The sequence below is a fragment of the Acomys minous genome (assembly GCF_964271855.1).
Source record: "Acomys minous genome assembly, chromosome: 10".
NCBI classification, from domain to species: domain Eukaryota; kingdom Metazoa; phylum Chordata; class Mammalia; order Rodentia; family Muridae; genus Acomys; species Acomys minous.
In genome coordinates this window covers 35,011,502-35,035,303 of record NC_140491.1, presented here as the reverse complement: position 1 = coordinate 35,035,303, position 23,802 = coordinate 35,011,502, and the positions used below count along the sequence as shown (strand labels likewise).

The 23,802-nt window shown below is 46.0% G+C and overlaps 2 protein-coding genes across 2 annotated transcripts in view; both read left to right on the top strand.

Annotated features, from left to right (window-relative positions):
* Window positions 1-4,192, top strand: part of LOC311606914 (uncharacterized protein) — a 29,258-nt gene extending 25,066 nt beyond the window's left edge. The window contains exon 4 of the mRNA XM_084798303.1: window positions 3,611-4,192. Coding sequence (XP_084654429.1) covers window positions 3,611-3,717 — 107 coding nt within the window. The 3' untranslated portion in view covers window positions 3,718-4,192. The remainder of the gene's footprint in view (window positions 1-3,610) is intronic.
* Window positions 4,193-20,452: 16,260 nt separating this feature from the next.
* SLC5A1 (solute carrier family 5 member 1) overlaps window positions 20,453-23,802 on the top strand; it is a 69,651-nt gene continuing 66,301 nt past the window's right edge. Inside the window, exon 1 of the mRNA XM_084799273.1 lies at window positions 20,453-20,766. Coding sequence (XP_084655399.1) covers window positions 20,632-20,766 — 135 coding nt within the window. The 5' untranslated portion in view covers window positions 20,453-20,631. The remainder of the gene's footprint in view (window positions 20,767-23,802) is intronic.

Sequence of the window (23,802 nt, the reverse complement as noted above, 5' to 3'; positions counted from 1 at the left end):
AGTCCCTTTACATGGTAGATTATATTTATTGGTTGATGTATGTTGAACCATGACTGCATCTTTGGAATGAAGCCTACTTCATCTTAGTGATGGTCTTTTTATGTGTTCTTGTATTCAGTCTGCAAGTATTTTAATGAGAATTTTTGCATTTATGTTCAGAAGGGAAACTGGTCTTTAATTCTTTCTTTGTTGGGTCTTTATGTGGCTCAGGTATTACTGTACCTGTGGCCTTGTAAAATGTTCCTTCTGTTTCTATTTTGTGGAATAATTTGAGGAGTCTTGGCATTAACCCTTCTTTGAATGTCTGGTAGAGTTCTATGTTAAAAAGTCTATTAGTCTATTATCCTTTTGGGGGTGGGAAATTGAGACCATTTATGTTGAGAGTTTTTCAACAAGCAGTGTTGATTGATTTCTGTTATTTTATTGGTATGGTATGGGGTTTCCCCTCTCTTGACTTACTGGTCTGTTGTTATTTATTCTCTGTGTTTTCTTTAGTGTAATTAACTTCTTCAGATTGCAATTTTCCATCTAGTGCTTTTGTAGAGCTTCATTTATAGATTCATTATAGATGTTTTTCTTTCTCCATTTATTGTGGTGGAATGTTTTTCTGGCTGTAGTATTCTGGGATGGCATCCATGATCTGAGTTTGTTTAACATCTGTCCAGTCATTTCTGGCTTTTAGAGTCTTTATTGAGAAGTCAGGTGTTATCTAATGATCCTGTCTTTGTAAGTTACATGGTCTTTCCCCCTTGCACCTTTTAATATTCTTTATCTGTTTTGTATATTTAGTCTTTTGATTATCATGTGCTCAGGGTAATTTCTTATTTTATCCAGTCTATATGGTATTCTGTATGTTTCTTGCACCTTAAGAGACTAAAGGCTAGGCTCATAACCAAAAATATAAGAGAGGCACCTCATTCTTTAGGCTAGGAAAGTTTTCTCCTATGATTTCATTAAATATATTTTCTGTGCCTTTGACCTGGGTTTCTTCTCCTTCTCATGTTGCTATTATTTATAGATGTGTTCTTTTCATAGTTTTGCAGATTTTCTGGCTGTTTTGTGTTTGTTTGTTTGTTCGTTTGTTTTTTCCATTTTAGATTCAGTGGTCTCTTGGCTGAGGTAGCCAATTCCTTCTACCTGGTCTTCAACACCTGAGATTCTCTCGTCTCTCTTCTCTGTTAGTAAGGCTTACCTCAAGGGTTTTTGTTTAACTTCCCAAATTTTTCGTTTTTAGTTTTATTACAATTGGTTTTCTGTAAAATAAAAGTATGGCTTTTCTATGCCTGCTTTAGATCCCAAATAATGATGTGATGACCCGTTACATTTATTAATACATTTTAAGCACTATAGCTGGGCAGATATTGGGCTATTCTAACCCATCTACACTGGCCTGGACTACTTCCTAGCCTGTGCCTGGTTACCTGCCAACTTGGTCTTGCCCTGGCTGCTCCTGCTCCATCAGTGTTCTCATGGCGACTTCCTCGTGGTGACTTTCTCTCTCTCTCTCTCTCTCTCTCTCTCTCTCTCTCTCTCTCTCTCTCTCGCTCTCTCGCTCTCTCTCTCTCTCTCTCTCTTCCACCTGGGACCCTCCTCCTGGGATTGCAAGTCCCACCTCAACTTTCCTGCACAGCTATAGGCTGTTCAGCTCTTTATTAACCAATCAGAGATGGTGGAGAACAATTTTTACACAACATAAAGCAGGAAGGAGGTGTCTCAATAATAACAACAATGCCCACGTGTCCAGAGTGCAGCCATATCTGTGGACACAGACATCAGCATCTGAATATGCAGTGCACAAAAGCAACCCCCTTCCCCCCCAAACCCCACCCATCCCCAAAATTTTTCTTTAGTGATTTTATTTCTTTGTTAAATGTTCCTCATGTCTTGAACTGTTTTCATCATTTTATTCCACTGTTTGCTTGTGTTTTCATATGATTACTCTGTAGTCTCTTTTTTAAAGATCCTTGAACATACCCATAATAGCTCTTTTGAAGTCCTTGTCCTGTGCTTCAGCTATATCTATATTGAGTTTCTTAGGGCTACTGTAAGAGGGTTGCTGGGTTCTGATGGAGACATATTGTCCTGTCTTTAATGGTTGTGTTTTCGCACTGGGAATCGTGAGGGGTGGGGGCGGGGGATGGCGTAGGGGGGTGAGGGAGGGGATGGTGGGAATGATTGTGGTTCCTGGTCTTATATTTCTTGGGCAGGTGTTTCTTTCCTTGGTTTCTATCCGTTCTCTGGATCTTAGGCAAGTGGTTAGGAGTCCTTCTGAGTCCCCGCCGTGTGTGGCCGTTGGGCATCCTGGATAGAACTTGTTTCTAGGTCTTGGGGTACGACAGGAGGGAACGGGGATGGAGTAAGGAGGGTGGCTGAGAGGGTCCGCGGGAAAGCTGTGTCTGACGTAAGGTTCAGCAGAGTCCCCAGGAACTGGAGGCGGAGTATGATGCAGGTTCCTGCAAGTGGCCTGATCCAGGGCTGGGGATGAGACTGGAGAATTTGCAGTGGAGGACTCCAGAGAATAATTCTGACCATCGCAGAGTGAACTATAACTGCAACAATAGAGTGAGCCCTACTTTCTAAAAAGCTTGACTTGGCTGCAGAGATGGCTCAGCTGTTAAAGGCTAGACTCACAACCGAAAGTATAGCCGGGTGTGGTGGCGCACTCCTTTAATCCCAGCACTCGGGAGGCAGAGGCAGGCGGATCGCTGTGAGTTCAAGGCCAGCCAGGTCTACAAAGTGAGTCCAGGACAGGCAAGGCTACACAGAGAAACCCTGCCTCAAACAAACAAACAAACAAACACAACAACCAAACAATTGACAGTATAAGAAGCTTGCTTTATTTACTTACTTATTTTAAGTTATGTGTCTGTGTGTGGGTGTGCGCACACATGAGTGCAGGTACCAGCAGATGCCAGAGGTATTGGATCACCTGAAGCTGCAGGTACAGGCGGTTATGGGCCACTTTATATGGATGCTGGAAATTGAACTCAGGTCTTCTGAAAAAAGCATCAAGCGCTTTTTAACTCTCTGGCCCTTAGTATAAACTCGGTCATGCTTTCTTTTCTCCACTAGACATCTGTGAGCGTTGACCATGCTGAGTGTAGTCACAGCTTGTGACTTTCTTTCTGTTGATGAATAGTAACTCATTGAGCGGTCACACTAAGTTTGAGTCAGTCTCGTCAGTAGCCTAGTCTGGACTGGAACTTGCAACCCTGCTGCCTCAGCTTCCCAAGTGGGGGATGAGGTCTGTTCCCCCATTCCCCCATCTTGAGTGGACACACTATAGTTTGTTCGTCCGTTTACACTGGATTCAGGCGTGAGTATTTTTGTGTCTATGTATTAAATATGTGTTCATTTGCCTCGAGTAAATACTTAGGCACGGAATTGACGGGTGGAAGGCTAGTGGTTTTGGCAGTGGGAAACCGTAGGATTACTTGCTCGGAGGGCAGGCGATGATCTTAGACAAGCCGTTCTTATTCTTTGGACTTCAGTTTTCCAAGCGGAGAATGAGTGGGTGGGTGGTTTAAACACTCTCAGTCTTTGTCAGCCCGAGGAGCCCGTTGCTGTTAGCAGTCATGTAAACCTAAAACCTGCCTTGTGCTTTCTTTAGGCATTGAAGGACGTGACCTGCAAGGTCAATGGCAGCAGCTTTCTGTCGTCAGGAAGGTTGGTCAGCCTTCCGGAATCCACGCCCTGTGGTGGCAATCACAGTGTTAATGACAGCTGTAGTTTAAAGAGGCCTTTGCCCCGTGGTGGCCACATTTCTTTCACATGAACAGTGACTTTGGAGTATACTTTGCACCCAAGGAAAATTCTTCAGCCTCTTCCTTTCTCAAGGAGTGGGAGGCCAGCAGAACGTGACTCAGGATGCTCCCAGGCAATGGGTTTAACCCCGGAGCCAGGACACCTGTTGGCTGGGGCACAGAGGAACGTGCCGCCTTGGTCAAGTCTTCCGTGAACAATGAAGCCCTTGTTTGTGGTTGGATCCAAAGCACATATTAAATTGTTTTTCTTTACTCTTTCTGGGCACAATCTTGATTCATCACTTTTTTCTTTCTTTCTTTCTTTTTTTGTTTTTTTGAGACAGGGTTCTCTGTGTAGCCCTGGCTGTCCTGGACTCACTTTGTAGACCAGGCTGGCCTCGAACTCACAACGATCCGCCTGCCTCTGCCTCCCGAGTGCCGGGATTAAAGGCGTGCACCACCGCCGCCCGGCTCCATCACCCTTTTTCTATCAACATTTCACACAAGTTCCTTGTTCCACATATCCATCCAAACTATTATAAGCTGCCATGTCTGTGCTTACACCATCCCATTTGGGTTGATTGTGTATGTGTGTGTGTGTGTGTGTGTGTGTGTGTGTGTGTGTGTGTGTGTGTTTCCAAGACAGCATTTCTCTGTGTACCCATGGTTGTCCTGGACTCCCTTTGTAGACCAGGCTGATTTTGAACTCACAGAGATCTGCCTGCCTCTGCCTCCTTGAGTGCTGGGATTAAAGGCACGCACCACCACACCCGGCTTGATTTTTGTGTGTTCCTAATTTAAATATGAGGCTAATTCTCAGGCTGTTGGTTGTTGTACCCCTATCACATAAGAACTTTCTTTTTAAAAAAAAAAACAATAGCTGGGCTGGAGAGATGGTTCAGCGGGTTAAGAACACTGGCTGCTCTTCCAGAGGTCCTGAGTTCAATTCCCAGCAACCACATAGTGGCTCACAGGCATCTACAATGGGATGTGATAGCCTCTCTGTCATGCAAGCATACATGCAAATAGAGCACTTGTATACATAAATAAATAGATAAATAAACAAATAGCTATGTAGTAATATTCCATCGAGTAGACATGACATATGTGCACATATAAGTATGTATGTATATATCTGTGTATATGTACCAGTGCTTTATGGATGGGCATTTATGCCATTTAATATAATTTTCAGCACATAATAGTCTCATAATAAATAAATTGAAATATAGATAAATTCCCTTTATTGCAGCCTATACATTATGCTATATACCTATTTTTAGAGATAAATTGTAGGATCAAAGGGTGTGCATGGACCACTATTTCATTAAGAGTAGTTTTAGGCTCATAGTGAGATGGAGTATAAAGTACAGAGTGTTCCTACAAAACTCTGACCCAAACACACCCATGGAACACTCGTCATGGATGATAACCTCATTATTAACCAAAGTCCACAGTTTGTATTAGGGTTCACTATCTGTGAAGCACATTCTAAGGGCTTTTCCAAGCATGCGATAATGTGTAGCTATCATGATAGTATCACATAGTCTAATTTCACTGTCCTAAACATCCCATGTTCCCTCTTCTTCTCTGCAAGCAGCTGACAAGCACAGCCCCTCCTGTTGCCTATAGCTTTGTCTTGTCCACGGGTGTTACGGCTGCAGCCACACAAATGTAACCTTTTCAGTTCGGCTTTCCCCCACTTAGTGATATACATTAAAATCAATTAATTGATTTAAAATCTGAGTCAGGGTCTCTCTGGGTAGCCCAACTGGCTTGGAGCTTGCTATGTAGGCGTGGCTGGCTTCAAAATCACAGAGATCCACATGTTTCTGTCTCCCAAGTGCTGAGATTAAAGGCGTATGTCTCCAAGTCTGGCTAAAATAACATTTTCATTTGTGTGTGTGTGTGTGTGTGTGTGTGTGTGTGTGTGTGTGTGTGTGTGTGCACGTGTGCTATGGTATGCATGTGGAGCTCAGAAGACAACTTGAATGAGCTGGTTCCCTCTTTCCACCATGTGAGTGCTGGGGATCGCACTCAGATCATTAGGCTTGGTGGCGGGTGCCCTTACTCACTTAGCTATCCTTTCCCCCCCCTAAGATTTATTTATTGTATTTATTGTATATGAGTGCTTTAATCTGTAGAAGAGGGCATCAGATAATATCATAGATGGTTGTGAACCATGTGGTTGCTAGGAATTGAACTCAGGACCTCTGGAAGAACAGGTGGTGCCCTTAACCACTCCAGCCCCAAACTGAGCTACCTTGATTGCCTGTAATATACACTTAGGATTCCTCTGTTTACCTGGGTGTAGTGATGCACGCCTGTAATCCCAGCACTCAGGAGGCAGAGGCAGGCGATCTCTGTGAGTTCGAGGCCAGCCTGGTCTACAAAGCTAGTTCAGGACAGCCAAGGCTACACAGAGAAACCATGTCTCAAACAACAACAACAACAACAACAACAACAACAACAACAACAACAACAACTTCCTGTTTTCTCTTTATACCCAAATAATACTTTATTGTATGAATGTACAGCAGTTTGCTTATTTACTCACCTATTGAAAATCAACTTGATACCTTTAAATTTGGCAGTTATGAGCACAGCTGCTATAAATATCTATGTACAGTTTCCTTTTTTTTCTGTCAGTCCTGGGGACCAAGATTAGGGCCCCATGCATCCTCAGCAAGAACCCTACCACTGAGCCATATGCCAGTCTTGTGTAGGGAAAAATATTTATTTATATATTTTTACTTTATGTGTATGTATGTGTATCTGTGTGAGTTTATGTGTGCCATTATGTGTTCAGGAGTCTGCAAAGGCCAGAGAGTATAAGACTAATTATGTGGACTGGGAATTGAACCCAGGCCCTCTGTGAAGAAGTGCTCTAACTGTGGAGCCATTTCTCCTGCCTGAGGATTTTTTATTTTCCAGCTTGTTTGGAAAATACTTAGAGACTATCTGCTGGTTTCTATGGTAAGACTGTGTTTGACTGTTTGAGAAACTGTCACCGTTTTGTTTGAAGTAGTTGTACCAGTTTGCATTTTTTCCTTTTCATTAATTTATTTGTTTAATCACTTTACAGTTTTATGGAAGCCCGCCCCCCCTTCCCTCCTCTCCTCCTAGTCCCAGCCTCACACCCCTCCCCCACTTCCTCTTCCCCTTCTCCTCAGAGAAGGAGAATCCCCCCATGGGGTACCAACCCACCCTGGGCACATCAAGTCACAGCAGGACTAAGTGCATTCTCTTCCACTGAGGCCAGACAAGGCAGCTCAGCTAGGGGAAAGGGATCCAAAGGAAGGCAAGAGAGTCAGAGACAGCCCCTGCTCCAACTGTTAGGGAACCCCCACATGATGACCAAGCTGCACATCTGCTGCATGTATAAAGGGGGTCTAGGTCCAGCCATGCATGCTCTTTGGTTGGCGGTTCAGTCTCTGTGAGCCCCCATGGGCCCAGGTTAGTTTACTCGGTAGGTCTTTTTGTGGTGTCCTTGACCTCTCCAGCTCCCTGTTTGTCGTCTCCCCACCCCACCCCCAACTCTTCCACAAGACTCCTTGAGCTCCGCCTATTGTTTGGCTGTGGGTCTCTGTCTCTGTTTCCATCAGCTGTTGGATGGAGCCTCTCAGAAGACAGTTATGCTAGGCTCCCATCTGCAAGCACAGCAGAGTATCATGAATAGTGTCAGGGGTTGGCTCTCTCCTATTGGGTGGGTCTCAAGTTAGACCAGTCATTGGTTGGTCATTCCCTCATTCTCTGCTCCATCTTTATCCCTGCACATCTTGTAGGCAAGACGAATTTTTGGGTTGAAGGTGTTATGGGTGGGTCAGTGTCCCCTCCTTTCAGGAAGTCTCACTGGGCTACTGCAGGAGCCTGACTTGAGACTTCATAGGCCCCTGCTCTAAAAGTCTCAGCTAGGGTCACCCCTATAGACTCCTGGGAACCTCCACCTTCCCAGAGATGCTCCCAACCCTCCCCACCCCCTCCCAACACCTGGTCCCCCCATTTCCCTCCATGTGCCCTCTCCCAGCCAGGTCCCTACCTCCATCTACCTTAGACGTCTATCTTATTTCTCTTCTCCTTCTGAGTGAGATTCAAGCAGCCTCCCTTGGGCCCTCCTTGTTAGCTCTTTGGGTCTGCGGATTGCAGCATGGTTATCCTGTACTTTACGGCTAATGTCCACTTACAAGTGAGTACATACCATGTGTGACATTCTAAGTCTGCATTACCTCACTCAGGATGATCTTTTCTAGTTCCACCCATTTGCCTTCAGTTGTGTGATGTCTTTGTCTTCAGTAGCTGAGTAGTATTCCATTGTGTAAATGTACCGCATTTTCTTTATCCGTTCTTTGGTTGAGGGACATCTAGATTGCTTCCAATTTCTGGCTATCATGAATAAGTCTGCTACGAACATAGTTGAGCAAATGTCCTTGTGTTATGGCGGAAATGAGGGGCAGAGCTAAACAGAGAATTCTCAACAGAGGAATCTCTAGTGGCTGAGTAACACTTAAAGAAATGTTCCAACGTCCTTAGTCATCAGGGAAATGCAAATCAAAACAACTCTGAGATTCCGTCCTACATCCGTCACAGTGGCTAAGACCAAAAAACTCAAGTGACAGCACATGCTGGTGAGGATGTGGAGAAAGGAGTACACTCCTTCATTGCTGGTGGGAGCGTAAACTTGTACAACCACTTTGGAAATCAACCTGGCACTTTCTCAGAAAGCTTTACCACTCCTGGACATATACCCCCCAAAAATGCTCTACCACATCATAAGGACATTCAGCATCTTAAGAAAAGATTTATTTGGTTTAGTTTATGTGTCTGGGTGTTTTGTGTTTTGCATGCATGTATGTCTGTGCGCTACGTGCATACCTGGTGCACCCAGAGCCCAGAAGAGCTGCCAGATCCCTCGGAATTGGAGTCATGGATCATTGTGAGCCCATGTGGGTGCTGGGAACTGAACCCTGGTCCTCTCTGCAACAGCAGCAAGTGCTCATAACCACTGAACCATCTCTCTAGGCCTCCCCCATCTTGTATTTCTACTGGAAGTTAATGAGTTCCATTTATCCATTTATCTTCACTAGCATCTAACACTTTGGGTGCTTTGGTCACCTACTAGTCATCCTAGAAGTCATGTAGCAAGATTCCCTTGTTTTAAATTGGCAGTTTTCTGCTGATCGGATACTGAAATCTCCTTTTCATATGCATGTGCATATTTGTATATTTGTATTCTTCAGATCTTTCCCATACATTTTCATCAGGCAGTCAACCTAATAGGTTTAAAGAGATCTTTGTGTGTTTTCATTATTATTATTATTATTATTATTATTATTATTATTATTATTATTATTATTATTATTATTGAGACAGGGTTTCTCTGTGTATCCTTGGCTGTCCTAGACTCGCTTGAAAGTCACAGAGATCTGCCTACCTCTGCCTCCTGAGTGCTGGAATTACAGACACATGCCACCATGGCTCCTAGCATAATTTTTTTGAGACAGAGTTTCTTTTTGTGGCCCTGGAACTTGCTCTGTAGACCAAGCTTGCTTCAAACTTAGGGATATATCTGTCTCCGGCTGGGGTTAAAAACATGAGCCACCACACCTGGCACATCATATTTTACTATTTTTTATTTATGTGTATGTCTGTCTGTTTGTATGCCATGAGACCAAAAAATGTCAGATCCCCTGGAGCTGGAGTTATAGCCAGCACATAGCATCCTGACATGGGTGCTGGGAACTGAAGTCAGGCTCTCTGTAAGAGCAGTATGTGCTCTTAACCACTGAGCATCTTTCAGGCCTCAACAGTTACTGATAAGATCCATCTTCTGCATGTAAGTTTGCTGCTTATGGTCTCATTCTGCCCACAGGATGCTCTGGAATTACTGTTATCATCAACTTCTGCTCTGCAGCAGAGGCTGGGTGTATGCATTCACAACACTCACACATAAAATAACATCTCAGTGTGGTTTTAATTTGTTTCCATCTTATTAGAGAGTTTGGTGGCTTTAATATGCTTGCCTGCCATGCATGCCATTTGTGGTTCATTTTACATGAATGAAATTCTTAACTTTCATTCCATTTACTTGGCTTTGGGCCTTACAGTTGCCACGAATGGGAGGACTGTGGATGAACAAGTCCAGTGGCTGGTGTTCTCTTCCTCTCTGTCTGTCTGTCTGTCTGTCTGTCTCTCCCTATTTTCAGTGTTACAGATCAAACCCAGGGCCCTGTACATGCTAGGTAGGCTCAAAACCTGCTTCTCTACACGCTGTCGTCTGGATCCACTTACAGCCAGCCTCCCCTGTGACTCAGTTTCTTGTATTTTAGTTAATCCTGCTTCTGCGCTTTGGTTGATATTCTGGTTCTTCTGTATTCGACACTGAACATGGTTTCACTCAACTCGAATCATTTCCTTCTTCACCAAGGCTGCCGTTTTGGGAAACCCCATTCTCCTTAGTCATCAGCATCTTGAAGCACACAGTCCTTTCACCGACAGATGCCTAATGGGACTATGAGCTAACACAGTTACTCATCTCGGCAGTGCCTTGGAACTCCCTGTGTTTCATTGCTCCGCCACTGCTGTAAGAGGCTTACTCTTCCCTCAGAGTATCTGATGTCTAAAGTGCCATGCAAGCGGGAACAGTCACAGTTAAGGCAGGGAGCTCACTCTTGGTTCAGACGTTTTTCATTTTTCTGCTCACTCATTTTCTTGCTTACTCACTTTTTATTCATCTATCCATTTGCCCACCATCATCTACCCCTTCCGTGTATTCTCTCTCCTTCTTCTTCTTCTTCTTCTTCTTCTTCTTCTTCTTCTTCTTCTTCTTCTTCTTCTTCTTCTTCTTCTTCTCCTTCTTCTTCTCCTTCTTCTTCTTCTTCTTCTTCTTCTTCTTCTTCTCCTTCTTCTTCTCCTTCTTCTTCCCTCTCCTTCTCTCTCTTCTCACGTTTATTTATTTTCCCACCCATTCTATGACTTCTCTTTTTTTTTCTTTTGTGTTGAGGATTGAACGCAGTGCCTCACACATACCAAGTGTGCCCTCTACCACTAAGTTCCTGTGACTATTAAGAAAAGATTGGAATAATTGTGTAATCATGCTCATAGCTGAGTCAGTCACAACAAATCAGAAGCTGGACACTCACCAAGTGTCAACAAGTGAAAGAAGGGATAAACAAACTGTGGCATACATGTACAATAAGTGTTATTGCCCCAAAAGAGAAGAATACTCTGACAGGTACTGGAATGGGACTGAACCTGGGGAGTGCTGTGTTAAGTCAAGCAAACCAAAGTGACAAGTTCTATGGAGTCTATTTATACAAAGTATCTAGAGCACTCAGATTCACACAGTCAGAAAGAAGGATGGCGGTGCCAGGGACAGCAGAGGAGGAGGAGGCAGGGCGGGTGGGGCAGCGTGTCACTTGAATATTGTTGTAACGATGGCAGCTGCGCTGAGTTGAAGGGAGTTTCAAAATATTTACAGAGATGAGTAATTCTGTGTTAGTTCATGGCCACAGCTGGCATGAGTCAATAAAAGGACTGTGCACTGGAACTTGGGATGCTGCTGATGAGGAAGAAGAGGATTTCCCAAATGATTACACTAGCAAGAAGGAAGTAACTCAGGTTGAACGAAACCACATCCAGTATCAAACGTGGGAGAATGGGAACACTAGCCAAAAAAGTAAAAATTGGGTCAGTGAAAATTCAGGAACTTGTCCATTGGCTAGACCTGGGTAGGGGTTTGAAGTTTACGGCCTGTATTGCCCCTGGCTGGTGCCATAGTTTGAGTGGGACCCCTGGGCCCAAATCTGCCTATCATAATGTTCTACTTGTAGGTTTCTAGGACCCTCTGGATCCTTCTACTTTGCTATTCTCCCATGCTTCTCTCATCTAGAGTCCCAATAGGATGTCCTCCCCTCTGTCCCAGTTTCCTGGTAAGTGAAGACTTTCATGGGATATGCCCCTTGGGCTAGTATGCAGATATAAGTGAGTGTATACCGTTTGAGTCTTTCTGCTTCTGGGTTAACTCACTCATTATGATCATTTCTAGCTCAATCCGCCTGGTGGCACTCAGAGGAAGGATAGCAGGCTACCAAGAAGAGACTTGATACCCTATGAGCATATACAGGGGGAGGAGGTCCCCCTCAGGCACAGTCATAGGGAAGGGGAGTAAGGGGAAAATGGGAGGGAGGGAAGAATGGGAGGATACAAGGGATGGGATAACCATTGAGATGTAACAAGAATAAATTAATTTAAAAAAGAGTAAAAAAAAAAAGAGTAAAAAAAAAAAAAAAAAAAAGAAAAGAAAAGAAAAGAAAAAAAAAAGAAAAGAAAAGAAAAAAGAAAAATCAGGAACTTGAGCCACAGAGGGATTCTGGGTCCATATGGTAGAGAGGACTGTTCTGCATGGAGATGAAGGAAGTGTGAGGCTATGAAGCTTTGCCTTGACTAGCCCCCATGGCCCCCCTCCCTGGTTGAGGTAAAGAGACCCAGCTGTGAGAAGAAAGGAGTTCTGCAATCAGGTGGTGCGAGGGAGCATACCACAAACCCATTCAATGCGAGACCAAAGCCTGTGTCTAAGATTAGGCTACTTTTATTTCCAGCAAAAGGAAAACTGTTATAAGATTTATGTAGTCAATATGTATTTGTTGAATTTTGAGGATTGTCACAGCCTTGCATATTAGACACCAGAGACAGAGCAGAGATTAAGACAGGGAAAGCCTTTCCTTGCGGAGCTGTCCCGTGAACAGGGAAAGGCAGTAAAGAAAGAAACTCACGTTTTGTCATGAGTACCTTAAAAGCCGGGATTGGAGCAGGGTGGGATTGTTTTGGGGGAGGGCACAGTGGTGTCAAAATAGGTACATAGGTGGTGGTTCATTTTTATTTTTTTAAACGGTTGATGATGTATAATGTTGCTTTCACCTATAGATATTTGTTTTACTTTTTAAAGATTTATTAAAAATTCTTTTTTATAATATGCAAAATAATGCATCTTAATTATTTATTCTTATTTTTAAATATATTTTTAATTGAAAAATAAAATCATTCATATTACATCTCAATTGTTATCCCATCCCTTGCATCCTCCCATTCCTCCCTCCCTCCCTCCCGCTTTCACCCCATTCCCCTTCCCTATGACTGTGACTGATGGGGACCTCCTCCCCTTGAATATGATGCTAGGGTATCAAGTTTCTTCTTGGTAGTCTGCTATCCTTCCTCCGAGTGCCATCAGGCCTTCCCATCAAGGGGACATTGCATGCATGTCTGTGCACCATGTGAGTCCTGGATGCCTGCAGGAGGCCAGAAGAGGGCTTCAGATCCCCTAGAACTGGAGTTACAGATGGCTGTGAGCAGCCACGTGGATGCTGGGAATCCAACTTGGGTCCTCTTGAGGAGCAGTCAGCGCTCTTTACTGCTGAGCCCCCGCTCCACCTCCAGGGCTGGTTCTTAACTTACTTGTCAATCTGAGAATCTGACTAAGGTTCTGGGCCCTCTCCCCTAGAAAACAGACCTGACCACAATGTGCATATGGTTTTAGGGAGGTAGTGGATGTCTGAAGGCCACCTGTGTGGGGTCTAAGGTCGAATGCTGAGAGTCTGGCTTTTTTTTTTCCTCCCTACAGTTCTATGCAATGGACTCCAGCATGCTTTACTTACAAGGTCCTCCATGACCCTTTGCCTGTCCGTGTCTCTGCCCTGTCTCCTGCTGTTGTGTCCAGCCATGCAGACTACAGGTACTTCCAGTTCTGAGCACGCAGTCTGCGCTCTCATGCCGCCCCTGCAACCATGTTACTTTTAGGAACTCCTACTGACCCTCAGTGGTCCATTTTGCTCTTCTCACTACCTTCTTTAAAGGGACCAAGGCAGACTTATTTTATTTTTCAGCCAGAGCATCTTTCACATTGTAACCGTGTGTGTCATTTATACAGTTATTCACTTAGGCAATGAGGACCTGCTATGCTTCAGCCTCATCCCTGGGCACAGCGAGGGCCAAGAGACACTGGCACCATTCTCATGAAGTTTATAGGTGTATAGCTATATAAACATAATTTAACAGATGATGCCCATGTAGGAAGGATGGAAATAGAATCGTGGATCAGGAAGCCCCTTGGAAGGAGTTTAAAGTGAGACTAGAAGTTTGTAAGAGTGGCTGGGGAGGAGAAAGGGCCCTGCAAGTCCACCAGCACGCGGGCATCACGCGCAAACTCTCCCCGGCTGACCTGAAGCTGAGCCAGCATGTCGTCCACGCTTGTCTCCCCCATTGTCTGACGTAATAAATGAGAAAGTGGTTGAATGAAAGAGTGTTTTCCATGTATGATTACTGAGACTAGATACCTTATGGGATAGAAGAGGGTGTTCTTTTGGTGGTGAGATGAATTCTCTGTTTCATTCAGCTAAAGCGGCAATGTTGAACACTCAATGAAATGCAAGAAACTTTAAAGACATTTTACCACCTTCTCCTCCTCCTCTTCCTCCTCCTCCTCCTCCTGCTGTCTGTATGCCTTGTGCATTATCTTTCACTTTACTTGGATGTAGCAAAATTCACACAGTCAGTATAAAACTAACCGTTGTGAAATGGACAGATTGGGAGGTAGTTAGCACACCCAAATGTTGTGGAGCCCCCACCTCAAATCCCGAAACATTGTATTGTTCCTAAGGGTTGGCGCCCACTGAGCACTGCGTGGGTGGGTTTTACGTGGAGGCTGTTAATCTGTTCTCTTTGCACCCGTGCTGCTTAGGACAATGTTCGTCTGGCATTTGTTGGACACACAAATAGATTTCCAATCCCACACTCACCTTAATAGATTTTTTTCAGCTGCCTAGATATTTTTCCTTAATTATACTAATATATTTAGATTTCATTAAAATTTATGATCTTCATGTGATATAGTACATATAAAATAAAATGTAGCATCTTGGTCTTTTAAACATACAATTCAGAATATTAATTACACCCATAGTGTTGAACCACCACCACCACCACCACCACCACCATCATCACTACCATCACCACCACCATCACCACCACCACCACCACCATCACCACCATCACCACCACCATCACTACCACCACCACCACCACCATCACTACCACCACCACCATCACCACCACCACCATCATCACTACCACCATCATCACCACCACCACCATCACCACGACCATCACCACCATCACCACCACCACCACCTCCACCACCACCACCACCTCCACCACCATCATCACCACCACCATCACCACGACCATCACCACCACCACCACCACCACCATCATCACCACCACCATCACCACCATCACCATCACCACCATCACCACCATCACCACGACCATCACCACCACCACCACCACCACCACCATCATCACCACCACCACCACCACCACCACCACCACCATCACCACCACCACCATCATCACCACCACCACCACCACCATCACTACCATCATCACCACCACCACCATCATCACCACCACCACAATCACCACCATCACCATCACCACCACCACCACCACCAGCACCACCACCACCACCATCATCACCACCACCACCACCATCACCACCACCACCATCACCACCATCACCACCACCACCAGCAGCACCACCACCACCATCACCACCACCACCACCACCACCAGCAGCAGTACCACCACCACCAGCAGCACCACCACACAGTTCTACAGCTTTTTGCTCACCACTGAGTTCTGCAGGTTACTTCCCATTAGACAGTAATTCTTGGGTTAAAAGTGTAGCTCACTGATAGAGCGCTTGCCTACTATGTGCCAGGCCCTGGGATTGATCCTCTGAAGCATAAAAAAATCTTAATAACACCCAAAAGATGCTCCACCATACCACAGGGACATTTGCTCAACTATGTTCATAGCAGCCTTATTCATAATAGCCAGAATCTGGAAACAACCTAGATTCCCTTCAACTGAAGAATGGATTAAGAAGCTGTGGTACATTTATACAACAGAATACTACTCAGCTATTTAAAATGAGGAAATCTTGAAATTTGCAGGCAAAAGGATGGAACTAGAAATGATCATCCTGAGTGAGGTAACCCAGACCCAGAAAGACGTGCATGGTATATACTCACTTATAAGTGATATTAGCCCAACATAGATGTCCTCGGAGAGACTCCACCCAGTAGGGGAATCTGGACAGATGCTGGGACTCACAGCCAGACTCTGGGCAGAGCACTGAGAGTGGTATGGAAGAATGGGAGGATGGAAGCACCCAGAGGGTTCAGGAGCCCCACAAGGAGACCATCAAGGCTGGCAGATCTGGACCCAGGGGTCCGGCACAAACTGTAGCACTACCCTGGGGCAATGCATGCAGTGAACCTAGAATGTAATGTGTTTGGATCATATCCGCTGCCTGCTTCCACTCCAAATACCTCCTGGAACCTTCATCTCCCTCCCAAGTTCATATCTCCTTTTTCTTTCAAAATAACTCACTCAGGCTAATTAGAGTTGGCTGTAGGCACACGATGCAGGATGCCAGTCATGGGGACAACCTACCTTGGGCCACACCGATGAAGGAAACTTCTCTGCCTGTTGGTGCAGAGAAAGAGTGGCCATCAAGTGCTCAGCCTAAACGGGGCAATCTTCATTTTGTTTTGTTGAGACAGGGTTTCTCTGTGTAGCCTTGGCTGTCCTGTAACTTACTCTGTAGACCAGGCTGGCCTCAAACTCACAGAGACCTACCTGCCTCTGCCTCCATGAGTGCTGGGATCACAGGTGTGTGTCATTGTGCATGACTTAAATGGGACAATCTTATCACACACACACACACACACACACACACACACACACACACACACACATGCTCTGGGAATACCAGCTGGGGTGGAGCCCTGTGAACCCCTCCATTCTCTCTGCTGGAGTGTTGGCTGGCTTGATTTTATGCAGGCAACTACAGCTGCCCCAGCCTATTCGGAAGACATTATCTTACATCAAGCTTTCCTTACCTTTTGAACCCTCTTCCATGATATTTCCTGAGCCTTGGCTGGTGTGTGTGTGTGTGTGTGTGTGTGTGTGTGTGTGTGTGCGCGTGCGCGCGCGCGCTAAGGTTATCCCACTGAGGCTGAGCACTCCAGCCACTTTTTCTCTGCACTTTGACAAGTTGTAAGCCGATGGGCATATTTTTTCCAGGTTGATTGTTACTGAAGCTCACAGGGTTTGCACCTGGGTAAGATTCTTACTGGCTTTTTTCCCACAGCAGCTGGCGTAGTGCTTCCTGGCACTGTAAAATCCAGCCATCAGGGAGGATGCTTCAGGTCAGCACCAGCTTGATTTCTCCATGCCCTGTGATCAACCTGTGTGGTGCCTTGGGTAACCAAGAGTGATGACGATAGCCTGTATTGTTTTGGGGGTCTCTGAGATGCCCTGACCAATAGTGTTACAGGGGGATGGTCCATACTTGTCCCTGTGCTTTTTGTCTGATAACCTGTAGCTTCTGGGAGGAGCATGGTACCTCAGTGTAGAGGAATTCCAATCAAACATTCTTTTTAAAAAATACCTTCTTAGAAAGCTTAGAAGATAGGTTTCTATATGGTTCTCCTAAACATCTCTGATTGTCAGTGGTCCCTACCCCCTCTGCTCCTCTTGCCTAACTAATCTCTTTACTCGAACTTTGCTTTTGTGGTTCTGATTTCCAGCCTCATGGCCAGTTGACTTATGGGTGTTGAGTTGGCAGGGTGGGTCCAGGCTCCCAGGCGACAGTGGTAGTGACTTCCTGAGCAAGGGCCTGTAGGCTTTGAGGATGTTTCTACTTCTGACCTGGACACTGGCTCCCACACGTTGATCACTTCCTCCTGGTGGGGCGGCTTTGCCAGGCCACAGAGGAAGAAGATACAGGCAGTCCAGCTGAGACTTGATAGGCTGAGGTCAGATGTTAGGGGAAGAGGGCTCCCCTTTCTGAGAACCAGGGGAGGGAGGGAGGGGGAGGGAGGAAGGGGGAGACTGGGAGGTGATGAGGGAGGGGGGTACAATCGGAATGTAAAGTGAACACACACACACACACACACACACACACAGAGAGAGAGAGACAGAGAGACAGAGACAGAGACAGAGACAGAGACAGAGAGAGAGACAGAGACAGAGAGACAGAGACAGAGACAGAGACAGAGAGAGAGACAGAGAGAGAGAGAGAGAGAGAGAGAGAGAGAGAGAGAGGGAGAGAGGGAGGGAGAGAGAGAGAGAGAGAGAGAGAGAGAGAGAGAGAGAGAGAGAGAGAGATATCGATCTCCTTGATTTGTCCCCTGCTGCCCCCTCTTTCTCCAGTAATGGTTAAAACACACACAGGTGCATTGATTGAATACCAATTTGGCCATTTCCATCTGAAGGAGCTTGGGGCAGTTTACTTAACCTTTTGAGTCCCAGTGCCCATGAAATGGGAAAACAAAGATGGTCATTGTGAAAACAGAGGTTGTATCACATGTGCCCAGGTCACATCTGTCTCCAGCTCTGTGCAAGCAAGGGCACACCAAGAACCCCTCATCTTTGAGTCCAGGTAAGACGATCATGGCGAAGATAAAAGATAACCCTGTTCTTGCACTATGTCTTGCGCAGTGCACTGAAATGCTTTCGGTGCCGCAATTATCTACCTTAGATGTTATTAAGCCCATTTTGCCAGTGAGGAAAAAGTGGCCCAGGCCAGTAAGGTAGCATGTTCAGAAGTTCTTTCTTTTGTTACAGGAGAAGCCAGAATTCTGACTTGATATGTTAGATTACTAGGCACTGCTGTGCTTATGGGAGGTGGGTGTGTGGTGGGATGGAGTGTGTGTGTGTGTGTGTGTGTGTGTGTGTGTGTGTGTGTGTGTGTGGTATGGGATGTGGGTGTGGGGTGGGATGGAGTGTGTGTGTGTGTGTGTGTGTGTGTGTGTGTGTGTGGTATGGGGTGTGTGTGTTGGGGAGGATGGTGGCATCCAGGGAGGAGCCTGATCGATCCCTCATGACAATGATTTCAGTTTTCTTTCCTGGTTTTATAAGTAACTGTCAGGCAGTAGGAAAATCTCATTCCTGGGAGATACAGCAGGGGATAAGATTGAGGCTAAAGTGAGGTCTACAGGCTTTTGATATGTTAAGTGTCTCGGGGCTTGTCTCCAGTGAAGAGAGAAGAGACTAAGAATTTAGGAGCCTGGTTAGTCAGAATTGATTCTAGGATCTTATAAAAAAGAGAAGAGCTTAGCCAGGAGGGCAGAGGTGGGGTGTGTGTGGAGTTGAGGGGTGGTGGAGGTGGTGGCACACACCTGTGTTCCCAGCACTCTGGGAGGCAGAGCCAGGTGAATCCCTGTGAGTTTGAGGCCAGTCTAGCCTACAAAGTGAGTCCAGGACAGCCAAGGCTACACAGAGAAACCCTGTCTCCAGAGGGGATGGGGGGAGAAGAGAGATAGTCTGCCAGTCTGACTGAAGAGGAAACAGGCTGAGAGAGAGGAGTGACATTGCCTAAGGCCATTTGGCAAAGGAGAGAACTCTTTTGAACTCAGGCTCTGAACTGCCAGCCATGAATTCTTGCATTTTTCCTGCTGCACGCCCCCCCCCCCCTCCTATGCCTTTAAGGTTGTGGCAGGTGTTCTGGGGAAGGTAGGCTAGGCTGGGTGTGCTACCCTATGCGTCTCCTCTAAAGCTCGTCTGGGACTTGGTTTCTAGAAGCCCTCCCTCTGAAGGATGCTCTGACTTACTTGACTTAGGCTGCAGGTGTCTTACCGTACACATAACCCAGCCTCCAGTCAGGACCCCTTTGTCTGTCACAGGGTGTCACAGGGATGTGCCACCACTGCCAGACATCCTTCACACTTTAAAAGGGTTTCAAAGCACATTACAAATTGTTCCTTGCTGTCTGAGGGGGTTTGGCTCCAGGATTCTGTTAATATTGAAATTCAAGTATTTTACATGCAACAGCATGATTATATATATACACACACACACACACACACACACACACACACACACACACACACACGCACACAACCGGTACATGTCCTCTCATGTGCTTTAAAAAAATCACCTCTAGATTGTTTGCAACACCAACTGCCGTGTGCAAGTCGTTATACTGTATTGCTTAGGAAATCACAGAGAAAATAGTCTGTACAAGTTCAGTACAAAAATGTTTCCGTCCACGGTGGGTTGAATCATTTAGATGAAGACGCGGGACAAGGCTATGGCTGTAGTGAGGACTCCATCCTCCCCCCCCCCCCCCATTTCTCCTAGGCTGTTTTTGTTTTTCTCCTTACAGTGGGAATTGCGCTGTTTCTGGGGATTCCATGCTGTGGAGAAGTCAGGAATGGGTGTGGAGATTTGTATTGAATTTCCCCCAGCACCATCCAGCAATCTCATATGAACCTCCTGAGAATTTCTCCAGGAGACCAAGAACTTGGCTGAGTTCTCTGAAAGGTCCTGCACTCGTTTTTGTTTGTTTGTTTGTTTTTCACAAGGAAAGCCACGTCCTCAGAAATGCTAGGTCTGCTTCAAAGTCACCTGCCCTCGTTCTGTGTGCCTCGGTCCCTCTGTGTAGCTTCTTTTCTGCAACACGTGCGGCGTCGGCGTCGTGGCAGGCCAGGCGTGGCAGCTGCGCAAGGTGCCCACTGCGGGAGTACAGAGGACTTTTGTGCCAGGCGGTCACCACCCCTTAGCAGGCCCCTCCCTGTTCACGGAACAGACTTTACCTGCCCGCTGTCTCTCTTGCGGCTTTGCTGGCTCCTCTTTCAGCACTGCTCACTTCGGAGCTGCTTCCCTACGACGGTGCGGTGCAGTGGCAGCGCAGCAGCTCAGGAGCCAGCGTTACCACCGCTCTGTCCCGGGTCCCCTCCCTCGGGGCTGATCATTAACTCAAAGGCAGTATAAGGAGTGAGTGGCCCCGGTGAGCCGGTGAGCCGAGGGACTCGTCGCCACCGCCATGGACAGCAGCACCTGGAGCCCCGCGGTTACCGCCACCGGCGCACCCATCCAGTCCTACGAACGCATTCGCAATCCGGCTGACATCGCAGTCATTGTCATTTACTTCTTGGTGGTGATGGCTGTCGGGCTATGGGTATGTGCGGGTCTGGGGACACGGACTGAAGAGGCCAGGGCCACTGTGTGGCATGAGAGGGCGCACAGAGATGCCATGTTTTCGTTGAGCCACAAAGGGCAGGATAAAAGTCTCTAAAGGGGAATGAGAATTTCCTGGGAATGCTGGGAGGAGTTCAGGGCACAGGGCGCCTGTGTGCAGGAAGGGAGAGAGTGCCTAGGGGAGCCCGTCGGGGAAGGCCGGGGAAGAGCCTGAGCCGAGGGGGATGGCAGAGGATCACATGAAACCAAGATAGAATGTAAGGGACGGGAAAGAGGCAACTTGGAGCAGCAGGGAGGGGCCCAGGGCAGGTGGCTACCTTCCGACTTCTTGATTATCCGGTATCCAATGGGAAAGAAACAGTTTAGAGCCCCAAAGTCATAGTCTCTGCAGAGTGCAGGTGCTTGGGGAGGCCTATGGCTGACCAATGCCCCCTCCTGGGGAAGGCTAATCCAGAGGCCTGGCTTGTTTGGGTGGGGTTCCAGAGGCTACCTGGGGGTTAGAGATGAGGAAGGAGCCTGCGAACAGAGGGTGACCTGGTCGCTGGAAGAGGGAAGTACTTGTGTCTCTTCCTGGGACTCTGGGGACACACCAAACCAGAGAAACTTGTTCTTCAGAGCCTGGAACTTGGAAAGTTCATTTATGAGGCTGGCACACCTAACAGCTAGAGAAAGTGTGCGAGCATTTCAGCCGTCTCTCTAACGTTGAATTGTGGCGGAAGCTGCTGTGGCCTCTGGAGGTTGTGTTGGGCTATGTAATTAGGAAAGGATGGTGAGCATTAACGCGTTCACAGGCGCAGCTGTATCGGGGCAAGAGGAAGCACGTGTTTTTGTATTAAAAAGGAATTGTAGAAACCACATGTATCAAAAAAAGGCTCCTCCTGTGTCAGTCACGTGTGGACAGTGGGGCTGACTCTCCATCAATATACCTAGCTTTCCTGACAGTGTGCAAGTGTCTAGAATATTGACCTTTAGAATTTGCTCCCGTGTGGTTGAGCTGACCGATGTAGAATATACTTACCACAGCCCTGGCTTATCCAAGTATGAAATAGGCATGTTTGCATCTGTTCCGATGATCCTTTCCCCCCAAATACTGCGAGTTGGGTCTGAAAGGTCATTATGATGCTAGGAAGTTTTTCCTTATGCTACTGTCATTTCCCTTATAAGGTGTGTGATCCGTGCCCTGGGTAATTTTTGTATTTTCAAGTAAAGTGGTCAGAAACAGTAAGCCAGGCAACACACCGTCACACAAAAAGCCACAGGACAGGGAAGACAGGAATGCTAATCATAACTTTACAGGAGAGGTGGCTGTGAATTGCCTAAGGTTTTGCAATCCCTGGGACTGTGCCTGGAACTTCCGTGTCTTGATCCTTGCCTTGACACCGGGATGCCCTTCAAGCACAGTGCTTGCTCTCTGTCATCCCCCCTGCAATTCAGGTTGGCCGCTGTTGGAGGCAAGCAGTGAACTCACCCTTTGCTAGCCACACCCGATGGCCCCCTTTCCAGGCACACACTGATCATGTCAGGGCTCTTATCCAGGCGCATCTTAGCCTTCCCAATCCTGCAGGTGTTTGCATTATTTATGGTGTTTGCACGTTTGAAATATCTGTGAACCAGTGTCACTTGTCCTGTTAAAATACTGCTTAATGAGCCGGTTAGTATTTGTCTATGTTTAATCTTCTCCCATTAGCCAGTGCCTCTGGACCTTGCTCATTCAACACGATGCTTTCCTTCCAGTTAACACCCCTCTCTTTCCCACTGGAGTGTTAAGGTGGCTTGATTTACGAACGGGCATTTCTGGCTTCTGAATGATTTCTGGGCCGCACAGAGACGGATCCAAGCCCATTGTGCAGCTAGGCTTAGCCGGTCACCACAGCTGACGTTCCTCCTCCTCCATCTCCATCCATTGCAATACTGCTCCGCTCAGTTCTACAGCCTTTCTTTTCTCATGTGTATTTTATCTATTATAATTTATTCACATTACTATATTCTTTCAACTTTGCTTCTTCACTGATTATCTTTAAGCTTTGGCCTGTTACTTGTTTGATATTTATTTCTATTTTCTTTCACAATTTGCTTCTTCAGGGGTTTATATATCTATCTAAGCAGAATCACTGGCCTTATTCTTGCTGGGAGATGCCACCAATCCAGACTAGAGTTGTTTAAAACAAAACAAAACAAAAATATCTATGGCTTAATGGCTAAAACTTGACTCACAGCCCATTTTTGTATGGCTCATAAACCAAGAATAATTTTTATACTTTTAGAGGGTTATAAACATAATTGGATAAGTAAATTAAATTAAGTGGTAGGTAACTCACAAAATCCAAAGTACTTACTATCAGACTCATTTTCTTAATTTTTCAAAATAATAATAATAATAATAATAATAATAATAATTATTATTATTATTATTATTATTATTATTATATGTGTACAGGTGTGTTACCTGCATGTATATATGCACTACATGTATACAGTGTCCTAAGAATCCAGAAGAGGGCATCAGATCACCTGGAATTGGAGTTATAGACAATTGTGAGCTGCCATTTGAGTGCTGGGAATTGAACTCGGATCCTCTGGAAGACCAGCCAGTGCTCTTAACTTCTGAGCCATCTCTCCAGGCTCCAAACCCATTTTATTTTAGCCTAATCAGATGATTTCTTTCCATAAAGATCCTTGTTTTTTTAAAAAAAAGACCCTTGTTATTTGAACCAATAAGATCATCACTACCTGAGTTAACAGCATCATTGAATACTGGGTTGGCATGGCCTCTGGGGGAGCCTAACCTTTCACTTTTATTAGCGAGGATAACAATGGGCAGCCAGAAGTTCATCTAGATGAAATCACCACCAGAGCAGGGACAGTCAGAACTCAGAGGCTATGACGCGAAGCCAATGCTACTCTTCCTGTCTCTTCTTCAAGACACTGCCCTTCTGGAAAACCCTCTCCAGCATCCCTTCTCCGTCAGGCCGTCCCTTCTTTCCTCACGTATTGGCATGAACGTGGCCCTAAAGTT